A 13,058-nucleotide genomic window follows, 5' to 3' on the forward strand; every position below is an offset into this window, starting at 1 on the left:
AGATCTATCGAATCTGACCCGAGAGAGCCTTCTCATACCTCGTAGGGCTAGCTACGAGGTGAAATGGTTTGATGTAGCCTTGAGAGTTTGTCTATCTCAGCCTAGGTGAATTCCAAGCGCTAACAGTATGCATGCCCTCCTTCTAGTGCTAAAAAGTGTCGAGGCCTCAAAAATCGTTGCTTCAACACAGGGGGAAAACCACCTAGTCCGAATCTTAAGACAACTCCTTTTCCGTTTAGGTAGTGGCTCCGACTGGGGATAATGGGACCAATTTCCCAATGAAAGGTTATTGAGTGAATGTGTAATGCTTATAGTGGAGTGAAAAATATGGATTTGTAGCAATGAATCAAACGAAAAACATATGCATTAATCTACTCTATAACCTGAGATTGTTTAACATTTATCTGGATGTGATCTATAATGATTTTCCTTAGTAAATGACAATATAGATTGTTCAAACACCAATGAAAATGAAAATATTTCAAGATGATTACTTTGATTAAGTAGTTAATCAAAATAATGTGTATAACTCATATCACATTTAGAATATCAAAGAAAATTGTTGAACATGTATTTAAAAATATCAATGGCAGCATGATCAGAAATGAATACATGTAACACTATTTATTATTTATTCACTAAAAAGATAAATTCATTATTTATTCATGAACAAAATAGACGTACAAAGATAGAAATACCAGATGTACTTTTTTCAACTCATAAAAGAAATAACAACAATATATTCCTTCCCACAAAGATGATTCCAGGAGTACAATAATGTAACTTTGCAAAATTCGTTATGAAAATTCCTAAACAATGTTCTAGTTGTTCTTTTGAGAAAAGTATGAAAGTACAATAGTGCGAGCTTTTGTACTTAGACTTTCTTCATAAAATTCAGGACCTTTATTTCACACAATGAGTAAGCTTAAATAGTAGAAAACAACCAAATATATTGTGCAGAGCATTGAGGGCATTTAAACAGATCCCTTCAACAATGCCCAAAGGAAAACAATATTTTGGTAGAAGTCTCTGAAAGTGATTTGTTGTCTTCATTAGCTTTGTTTGTTCCATCGAATTCTCTAGATGTCTGTCTGTTTGTTTGAATTGATATGTCACTTATCAACACAACTGTCTTCATGTCATGAACCTGAACATGAAAAACAAGAATCGATAAGATAAACATAAATGAGATGGTAAGCGAATTTTATTTGAAACAAATCACATTTTGCAGGAAATCAAGAAAAACGTAGAGTGCAATAAATCCCAAACAAACATCATGGAGAGGAATGCAGAGTGAGGAGGTGGACTTTACGGTCTATCACAATCAGAAATCAGAGTTTGGGGCAGAACTCAGAAAATCGCAATTGATTTAGAATTAGGGGTTTTCCAAGTAAAATTCAAAGGGGGGCCTTTTTTTTAAATCACATCGCAATTGCAATCGGAATCAGAATAGGCGGAGGAGGTTGTGATACGATGATCATTTGTTATTTGAGATAGCTGCAGATGCAGGGATTAAATGAATTGCAGTGTATAATTCTATCGGGTCTGGGGCTTTATTGCATACCACAATACACAGGATTATCACAATCAACGTTTGGAGTTGCAGATTATAAGAGGTGACCAAAAGACTTGCAATTTGTGATATGTGGGATGACATCAGGGATGATGCCATGGCAATGTCACTATGATGTGGAACTGGTGTCACTGATGACGATAAAGATGACGTGGCACATGGCTTGGGCCTTATCACATATCGCAATCACTTTTAGCAGGAGTCTTTGGAACAAGCAGTATGGCTAAAAGAACTACGATAGTCGTGGATATGATATTTTTATGAATTGAAATATAATTTTTATCGCAAATCACAATCGGCATGTGAAAAGTTTAAGATTATGATTCTTGCGATTGCGCGGATGTGGGGATTTATGAATTGGAGTGAATAATCCTGTTGGGTCCGGGGCGTTATCGCAATCGCAATCGACATGAGGCGAGACCCTTTGGTAACTGCGATAGTTCCAGATGCGGGGGTTTTATGGTATGGATTTTCTTATCCTGTCGGGTCTGGGCCTAATTGCATATCGCAAAGGGCAGGAGGCAATACTTAAGCTTTTGTGGTTTATTACGATAGCCGCAGACATAGGGAATGTATGAATTGTTTTAATTTTACCATTGGGTTCGGTCTAATCACAATCGCAATGGATAATGGGAGAGGGGTCTTAAGCCTTTGGAAACTTTGCAATGTGGGAAGTGGGATGAGTCAGAGTTTATGAAGAATAAAACCTTTGGCAATTAAAACTTCAATATCTTGTTTTTTTTAATCAAATAACCCATGTTATTTATTACTTAAGGTTTTTTAAAGGTTAAGAATAAGTCTTGGTTCTGGGGGCTATTTAATTTGGTTTTTTGGGATAATCAAGGTTTAATACTTGGGTTTTAATTAAAAAGCCTAAGTATTAAACTTTGATTATAATATTTTTCTAAAATTGAAGGGTCCCTATTTTAATATAATGAATTTCATAGGAAATTTATAATATATTAAAATGGGGGCATGTTGAACAGTACAACAGGCCCACATGACCTCAGGGTTGCCACATGACAAAGAGGGGACACACATTTATAAAATGGGTATGTTATACCATAAAGGGAGGGATTCATTTAATGAAGGATTCATTCAGAGCTTGGAGTTGGACATAGGATTTTGGTTATGAACTAGTTGGTGAGCTCTGAGTCTGGGTTCTTGAACCAACTGGGCATTTTTAGTTGGTGAGTATTATGCTTGGACTCTAGAATCGGCTGGAGTTTTGTTGAAATTAGTTTCTAGCAACCAACTGGTGAGTCTTATGTTTGGGTTTTGGAGCTGGTTGGGAGTTGTTTAAGTTTAGGGGACCAGGTGGTAAGCCATGTGCTTGGGTTCTAGAACTAACGGGGAACCAAGTCAATTTATGGCCTGGAAGAGTGCCTAGAATCCTTGGAGGAAACATGAGCTCCTAGATCCCTGTGTTGAGAACTTTATGGCTACCCATAAGGTTACCTAGAATATGGGAATCACAGAGGGACTGTTAGGGCCTGGGGAATGGTGTGCCACTTGGGCACAATTTCAGGGAAGAAAAGCACAGTGGTTGGAGTTGTGACTATTGTGTTGGTTCATTGGACATTGATATATTGTTGTTTTCAGGTTCTCACCATTTCCAATAAAGTTGCGGCCCCAACTTGGGGGTGACCAGTGGTTAAGATTGATGAATCACAAGGCCTATGATTGGGTGGAACATGGAGAGCCCACAGTTTCCATTTTTATATAGATAACTACTCAATTTGATGTGCCATGTTGATTATTGATTTTATGTTGAAACCCTAGATTCATGTTTTTATGATTAATGTTAATGATTTACCTGTATTCCATTGTGCATAATGTTAATGTGTTGTCACTTGATTCTTTATGCGTAATTATGTATTTTTGTGCCATGCTAATTATTAATATTATGTTAAAACCCTAATTTTAAGGTGCCATGTTTAATTCCTATAATTATCTTGTATTTCACCATAAACCCCAATTAGGGCTTTGTACTGATGTGTATAGTTTATTTATGTTGTGCAAGTTCATGAGTAATTGTTGATTATTGTGAGAATATATGGCTTCTTGTGTTGTTTTATTTCATTTATGTGCATTTCTCTCATAACCCTTTTCTGGGTTTTGTATGCTAAATATATCTTCTGTGTATACCTATGAATTATGGTGCACAACCTTAATTTGTTAATGTTACATGTTTTTAATGAGATTCATAGTTAGGGTTTATACCCAGGTTACAGATTTATAGTAGAGTTTGCCTAGAATTATAGCAACACTAGTAGTGACTCGTGGTTTAATATTTGAAACCGTAAAGTATCTGTTCTGAAGGAATATTGGTGAATTATCTAGTCAAATTCGGGTTATGGGTACGTAACATTTCCTAGTTGGGGGCCAGGGACGTTACAAGGTGGTATCAAATCGTGGTTTACAACATTGGGCCTGATTGGGCCCAATTTGGAAGCAGAATGAGGAAATATTTGTAGGTCCCAAGTTACCCATCAATTGTTTGACGAAAGTCATGATGGTGGAAATAACATAAATTTTCCCTAAATTGAGAATAGGTGCCACAGAAGGTTATATGTCAGTTACAAGGAATCACGAACAATAATATAACCATATTTGGGTGAGATTCATCCATAAAGGGGCTAAATTTATGCAATGGTAGCATACAAAGGTGGTGATAAATTTTTCCATTAGTTATGGGAATATCTTGTTGGAAATTGAGGTTACAAGTTTAAAAATTCTGTAAATATTGCTATGGGTATCACTGTCAGGGAAAACCTCGTTGAAATTGTGATTATAAGTAAGAATAGGTCCATGTTACAAGGTGGAATTCAACAAAGAATCTTGGTGGTGTTTTTTAATTTGTTGGTATTGATGTGGACAATGCCACAACAACATGGAAATCGACTGACCATCCTAAGCTCCTGAAAGTTAAGCTACTAATGGTGGTAGTACTTGATAGATGGGGCCAAATTAGTGGATTTGGCACTTACATCAGGAAAAATATTTAAAAGGTAAGGATTTAATATATCAAAGAATGCTTTGATAATGGGACACTTCAATTAATTGACATTGTTATTGTTGGTGGTGTGCGTTCATTAATAGATCAATGACAGTTGTTAGCCAATGGTGCAACTAAACATGGTGCCAAAAGAATAAAAATTAATATCTCACAGGTGGTCGAAATGGTGTTGATGGATCAAGCAATAGATTTGTGGAGCAGCTTGAGAAATATTTGAATCACCTACAAAATGAAACTATTGATGCACAAATTTCTTCTAGTGGTGGTCACATGTATGTGACTATGGATCATTATGAGAATGATTGGGATATCGTTAAGCAACAATGGGATGCTCACATTTTGGGAGAAGCACCATACACATTTAGAAATGGATTTCAAGCAGTGAAAAACCTTCGGGAGGATTTTAAAGCTAATGACTAATATTTGTTTCCATTTGTCATTGTCGATGAAAATGGAAAACCAATAGGCCCTGTTTTAGATGGAGATGCAATGGTTTTTTCCTTTTGTTTTTGTTTTTGTTTTTGTTTTTTGTTTTGGTTTTTGTTTTGTTTTTTTGGTTTTTGTTTTTTTTTGTTGTTGTTTGTTTTTGTTTTATTTTATTTTTTTATCAGTAGAAAAATATAGAACACTCATATATTAAATAGGAATTTTCTACATATTTGATCAGTCTTTAACCAAGGTAACAACACTTCTTACTAGTGTAGAAATTTGAATAATATAACACTTATTCACAGATATTATCCTGATTATACACTATTTGCGGAATGCATGCATAATACATAACCTCCTCTACCATTGATCATCAATTTGCGGAATTAAAAACAATCGCATGCGCACATTGAAACATCAATCACACATATCAACACAGTATGTAATGGGGAAAGTATATAGCTGAAAACCCCCAACTATCTGTATGTTATAATGATAGAGAACATGTAACAATACATAGTACAATACTCCTCACAAGTACTCAGTACTATCTCCACATGCTACACACAAACTAGCTCATATCTGAACAAGTCACGGGTTCAAATCTCCTCCACTGTTTGCCCGCCTCTACTGCACAATCCAAGTTGAGAATGGATCAGATCCAAGTCCGAATTCCCTTTGTTTGTACTGCACAATCCTCATTGGAAATCTCATGCACAGCTATAGTCACAAATGATAGTAGTCTCACCCTTTCACCCACCTCTAACACTTGTCTCCACTGAACTGTCCATGCACTGAGTTAACTGATGTATTCTTTAGTTGATTTATGAGTTAATAATTAGTGAATTAATTAATAATTAATTCACATCACTCATCACTAGTGTATTTGGCAATTAGACTAAATAAAACTAGTTCAACTAAGTAAACTGAACACAACTCCATCAACTCCTCAATCAACTCCACCAAACTCAATCACTTGAGTTCTAACTGAAGTCCATCATGCAATAGCTCAACTAACCCATAGGAAAAGCGTATTTCCTTCTGGCAGTTGCATGTGCCACATCCGTAGCTCGAACTAAAGTGCTGCAAGAGGATAAGATAATGTTTATAGTCCAAATATTATTAAGAGCTAATAATATTCGATTGTTCTATTTTTTGACTCGTAGTCTAAAAATAGACTCCGCCCATATGTCTAAAAATATAGGTCCATCTATTTTTACCAACATGACCAATCATCCATAAATAGCATCCTGCAACTCATAGACCATGATCCATATGTCTAAAAATAGACTTTGCGCCAAAAATAGCCTGCGGGCCCACTTAGCGAAGGCGACTTCTTTTCACTAAGCTCCATCATCTTGTTGCATTTTCAACAACTAGTGACCTTCGGAGAAAGCATCAAAGATATTCAGTGCCAGCACAATAACACCCTACCTCTCAGAGAGGCAAACATTACAAAAAGAAACAACAACAATAGAACAACAGATAGAGAAATAGAAGGATGGCTTCAACTCATTCAAAATCCAAACAACAAAAAAAATTACAACACAAAGTTTATAGTTCAAACATCCCATGTCCATAGATCGCTCTAATATGAAGAACATTGAAGAACATATACCTAGGAATCATGGCCACCCCACACTTTGAAAGTAGATCTGCTTCAGAGTTTTGTTCACGGTAGATATGTTGGGAAGAGACCTCCATTAAGGTATACCTTAGCTTCGAGATCAACTGATCTCAATTACAAAGAGAGGGGACTTTGAAAGCATGTCGACCTTGAATCCATCAGATCACCGAGAGGGGATCTCCCACAACCAATATATTGTCTAAATCCAGCCATCTGGAGCATTGGAGGGAACCCCCTAATGTAAGCATCTCAGCCCGACAGTTGTCCCTAATGCTAATGGATCAATAGAATCTATAGTGAACATAAAGTTCCAATTTGAGTATACCACCACAACCATAATCATCATTTAAGGAAGCACTATCAAAGAAGCATATCAGGAATATTCCATCCAAATCAACATATGAAATGGATATGGATGTGGCTTTGGGGTACCAAGGACCAACTTCCATGAAATGTGTCACAATATGGAGGGAGGTAGACATAAAATCGGGGGGAATGCCTTCAAAGATCATCTTGTTCCTGGTAATCCAAATGCCCCACAAGACATATAAGGGGACTTCTCTATAAGTAATGGCTTGGAGAGAACGATAATCAATGCAGGCTAGAATGGAGGAGAGGTCAGAATGGATATTGATACCAAGGAGGAGAGAGATCGCAGTCTAGATGGCAACATCAAAGGGGTAGTGCATAAATAGATGGAGGCAGTCCTCAAAATCAGTTTGACATAGAGAACATCTACCAGGAGCCACAAACCCTTTTTCCAACAATTAGTCGTAGGTGTGAATGTGGTTGTATAAGACCAACTAGGAGAAATATTTAATTTTTAAAGGGACTTCCGAAAGCTATAATTTTGAGGTGCAACCCACTAGAGGGAGAGAGTGGATGCTGGAGGAAATATAGTCATACACTTCCTTGGATGCTATCCACCCATTCAGAATCTATCAACCCCAAATGAGTTGATCAAGATGTAGAGAGAATGAGATGCCCGCATGAGTGAGAAGACCACAAAAAGATTCCTATTCAGTGGCCAAGGCGTTTGTAATACCGATTTGTTTAGTGCGAGTCCAAACTGGAGTGAAGAAAGGAGAGGGAATGTCCATTAAGAGGTTGGTCAGATTATGAAATCCCAATAGGTTGAGAATGTGAATCAAGGGAACCAATAATATATGGCAATCCATAATACCTTTCATGGAATCCCTGCCAACAAGAATTTGTTTTCCATCACCCACCAACCACTGGATATTATTGCAGAGTCACGGAACAACATGTCTGAGACTACACCAAATATATAATGCTTTGGAAATCGATGGCGCCCTAGTCCACACCCATTCCTCCAGGCCCTCAAAATGGGTGTATTTAGTGAATATAATGGAATTCCAATCCCTAAAATCCATCCACAGGTTTGTGGTCAAGAGGAAAATATTGAATCTTCTGAGATCTAGGATTCCCCAACCGCCCAACTTAACAGGCTTCGAAATTGTATTAAGAGCCACAAGGTTAAGATTTTTCTAAAGGCACGCACAAAACCAAATGAATTTAGCAACAATGGAGTCCAATTTATGAATAATGGCTAGAGGAATATAAAAGAGATGCATCCATTAAACGGGTAGGCCTTGCAACACTGCCTTGGTCAAGATGACCCTGCCTCCCAACGACAACCATTTATGGTCCCATCGAGTGAGCATCGTCTTGAATTTGTAGGCAATCCAGTCCCAGTCAATAAATTTGTAGTTTGAGAGTTTTAGAAAGCACCCTAGGTATTTAAATACATGAGACAGAGGGCGGATGGGAATGCCAAATAAATTAAAAATTTCATTTATCTCCGCCAAATTTCCATAATCCATGATGAGTTCTATTTTGGAGTTGTTGATATACAACCCGGAGGCATTGCCAAATTTCATAAAAACCCTGCCATTCCAAAATGTTTGCAACACCAACATAAAGAATGTCATCCACAAATAGTAGGTGGGATGGATTGCAGGTCCTGAAAATCCTACAACCATAAATATACCAACTTCTCCCATGGCACAAATTTCCCTGCTGAAAGATTCCATGAAAAGTATGAAGAGTAAATGTGACAACACATAGCCTTGTCTGTGGCCCATGTGAATCTTGAATAACTGAGTTGGATCCCATTGATGAGGACAACCATTGAGGCTAATGATATGCATGCCATGATCCATGAAACATGCATATGATTGAACCCAATTTTGTACAAGATCATGGTGAGATATTCACAATCCACACAGTCAAAGTCCTGGGAAAGGTTGATTTTCATGAGAAAAAATTTTAATTTCCTCATCTTGATCGAATGTATACATTTGTGTGCTATTTCCACCACATCCTGAATCCTCCTAGAGGAAAAGAAACCAATTTTCTCCAAATATATATGAGGGGAAATAATCTTCGCGACACGATTAGCAAGGAGTTTTGAAATCATTTTGCAAATAATATTGCAAAAGGAAATTGGCCAATAGTAAGGGAAACAAAGAGGCTTATGTCTTCTAAGAATCAAAGTAAGAAAGGTGGAGTTAATAGAACCTGGCATGAGCCCATAACACTTCACTACCTCAGCCTTGTTGACTATATCTGATCCCATCAGCTCAAATAAGTGAAGGAAGAATTCATCAGGGCAACGATTGGACTCATGGCTCTTATCTTTGGCCATTTCCTTGAGAGTTTGGAGTATTTCAACTTCTGATATTTGTGCATCCATGAGCAATGAATCACCTGCATTGACCATGGCTGGGAAACAATTTATTAAGTCCATTTTATCTGCCATATATGCTTCATCCTTGTCCATGAATTTATTTTTGAAGTGTTGATATGCCTCCTACTTAATGTCCATATGGGAGGAGAGGGTAATTCTTGCTTCATTTTTGATGGTCCAAATCATGTTTTGTTGTTTTCTTTTAGAGGCTTCATGGTGGAAAATTTTTGTGTTCTTGTCTCCTCCCTTTATCCAAGCAAGGCAGATTTTCTGCCTCCATTCATCTTTCTGAATTTGAAGGATTTTCTCCTTCCTTTGAATTAGATTTAGTATTTCCCTGTGTTGTTGGGAAGAGAATAAACTAGGAGCAATCAGGTCAATAAGGAGGGAAATCTCATGTTAATTGGAGCGCAACTCCTAGTTGAGAGCATCTCGGTGTCTATGTACACACGATTTAACAACAACCTTTAATATCCTTAGTTTGTACAAAATCCTGTTTATGGGATCATCGAGAGGTAAAATAATCGGTGCAGACCAGGAATTATGGATGAGGTTTTGGAACTTAGGATCATTGACCCATATATGGTTGAATTTGAAGGGTATTTTTCCATGTGTCAATTCATCCCACCACTCCAGAAAGATAGTGTCATGGTTCGAGATTTTGGAAAATAGCGACCATGATTTTATGTTAGTCAACCTTTGGTATAGGCGAGAATCCACAAAGAACCTATCTAATCTTTTAGCAATGTTCTCTTCCCCTGATCAACCATTTCTCCAGGTCGGGTGAAGGGGATCAAGGGTGACGTATTTAAGGGATTTTTGGTCGAAAATATCAATGAGGAAAGGGGAAATCACATCCATTTTGGACTTGTAACCCCAACACTCACTGGACTCTAGTGTGAAGTTTAGATCCCCTTCCATGATCATTGGATTGATGTCCAAAATGCCAAAATAGTCCATCAAATCCCAAAAATCTCTACGGTTTTTGTATGGGGCATAAACATTCATAATGCAAAGTCTGTGATTCCAACGCCTGCAGTAACCTGACAGTACAATACCAACAAGAAATTTCAATGTTTGAAAGGAGAAATATGTGGGGTTCCAGATGGAAACAAGTCCCCTAGAGTAGCCCTGAGATCTTGAGGCACAACCATGCCATGTTGAACATATTTTGAGAATAATATCCAGAGTACGCTCCTTAGACAACAAAGTTTCCTGGAGTAGGACGATCAAGGGGTCATTTGTGGATATACAATGTTTGAGGGATCAGATTGTATTGGCATATCCTAGGCCCTTGATGTTGAGTGACATCACCCTCATTAAGGAATGGATGAGCCAGGATATGACACTCTAAGGTCCGAGGAAGGAGCTTCCTCCGATGATTCAAGTGATCCATTTGCTAGTTTAGGGTCGAAATAAGGATACATCGTCTCCCTAACAACTTCAGAGAACCGAGAGTTTAGTTCAATATCGACATCCCCACATAGGTAGAGCTTATTATACTTTGTTTCCTTCGTTTTTTCCCCTAAACAGGGTCAACATTCTTCATTCCCCCTATGATCTTGGATCTAGAGTAATGGGAACTAAATTTCTTGATTGACATGGATTCAATACCAATTCTAAGGTTTCCTAGGAATGGATGTATTTCTGAATCTATCAATATGGGGATAAATTTGCATCGCCATTCATAGTGTTACAAATTGGGGACAACAAATAATTTTTTCTAGACTTCTTTAGAGTCATCTCGATGACCTTCCCTTTCCTTTTTGTGGGAATTTTTGGTGAGTGATTAATGAAATTCTCCTGGGCACAGGTAGATTTGTTGCAAGGCACAACTTCTCTTCTTGGAACAATAGCCCCATCGACAAAGGATTTTGAATAGTTCAGAGCAGCCCGGGGGGGCTCTTCTAGTGAATTTCAACAGTTATTTATGGGACTAATCCGATGAAAAATCACTGTCAATACTAATAGGTTGTCTGGGCTTAAAGATGGTTTCCTTTTTCGACCAGTGGCTTCCAATTTTTTGACTGGGGCAGTTGGCCATTGGGTGTCTAGTTTTGTGGCATACTAAGCACCTGAATAGGATCCCCCAGTAGTTTATTTGTTAATGAATGGAGAAGGTTGCCTAATAGATCTCGATAGCGGCTTGAAGATCTCTCGATAAAATCCAATTCCACTAGGAATGAAGCCGTCTTTTTATCTAATAGACCCATTCATCCTTTATCCACTTAATACAATTTCCCAATTTTGCCACTTAATACAATTTCCCAATTTTGCTGGCAATATCCTAAATTTCCGTCTTCGTCCAAAGTTCAATGGGAAGGCTAGGAAGTTTGGCCCAAATGATCTTTCTCCTGGGGACCTCCACCATTGGGTCAAATCCCACTTTCTAGTTTTGTAATACTAGGAAACCACGTCCTTTTACCCAAGGTAAATCATTGATTTTGATTGTGTCCTCTTCCTTTAGGAAATGGAAACCAAACAAACCATTTACCATCATATTGACTTTTGGCATGTAACCGAGCAAGGAAGTCTAGCCATTCTGAATCCGTTTCTTAATTTGTGCACCATTCATTCTGATGTATTCCCAGCGACCAACCAACATATGTTTTCTTAACCTGATCACGTTGTCCCAATATAGGTCAACACCCAGGATTAATTTTCAAATTATTACCTAGCTTTAATAGGTTTATTGGCCTTTTCTATGTGTTTATGCCAAAAGAGAGTTGTCACATGTCACCTACAATTAGTACTCATGAGAAGGGATGGGATATATTGAAAGAAACATGACTTGGAAGAGGTAGTTGTATAAAGGATAGACAAATGTGGACTAGAATATCACTTTCCGATGAAAAGAAGGATGATATGACTATTAGTCTCATTGAAAAGAAAGTGATGTAGAATATGGTTGATTCCCTACGAAGAAGTTATGATGAAGAAGGTTCCATGATGAAGAAGATGAATTTCATGACATGATGCAGAAAGAGGAGTTCTACAAGCAGCTGATAGTACCATGATCTCCACCAAAGAGTAGATAGTTATTGTTGGAAACAAGTCCCTAGTTGATAGGTAGCTTGGGAAAGTCCTTTGTTAAAAGGGAGACTAGGAATATTCCTTTTATAAGAATGTGTAGATCCTCCCTAGTTGAGAGGGAGAGATAGACACATCATTCTTATCTTCATTTTATGAAGAAATAATGGAGGATTGGATAAGCATCTGGTCTCCAATACTCTTTGAGGATGTGGTAGGGCATCCAATAGGTAAGAGTATTCAAAGAGGAAATTGCTTGAGGATGTGTTATTCCTTGACAGGAATTATCCTAAAAGGACATACGTCATGAACATCTGGGTGGGATATGTGCCTTAAGAAACAATGATGATGGTGTCTACCAATCATTGTTTGTTTTTCCAACATTGTGCTCTGATCTTGTGGAGAGATAGAGTTTTTAGTCAAGGACTTGCTATGGGAAAATGTTGGTTGGTATGATGAGATGCAATCAGATAAGCTAAAAGAATAACTTATGAGATGATTTACCAATCTGACCCTTTTTATGTTAATTCTTCAGTATGAGAATTTCCAAGTACCATGTATGGATTATGAATACCTCCCTAGTTGAGTGGGAGTGTTGAAATATGTAACTAGGTTCAGTATTCATAATTTATATTGTAATCATGATTTTATGTATTTGATATTAAAGATA

The 13,058-nt window shown here is 37.5% G+C and overlaps 1 protein-coding gene across 1 annotated transcript in view; it reads right to left on the minus strand.

Annotated features, from left to right (window-relative positions):
- Window positions 1-863: 863 nt before the first annotated feature.
- Window positions 864-13,058, minus strand: part of LOC149236477 (uncharacterized) — a 390,522-nt gene continuing 378,327 nt past the window's right edge. Inside the window, exon 5 of the mRNA XM_089372399.1 lies at window positions 864-1,147. Within this exon, the coding sequence (XP_089228525.1) occupies window positions 989-1,147 (159 nt within the window). The 3' untranslated portion in view covers window positions 864-988. The remainder of the gene's footprint in view (window positions 1,148-13,058) is intronic.

The sequence above is a fragment of the Pinus tabuliformis genome, chromosome 8 (genome assembly GCF_031772625.1).
Source record: "Pinus tabuliformis cultivar Carrire ecotype Pingquan chromosome 8, CPIR1, whole genome shotgun sequence".
NCBI lineage: Eukaryota > Viridiplantae > Streptophyta > Pinopsida > Pinales > Pinaceae > Pinus > Pinus tabuliformis.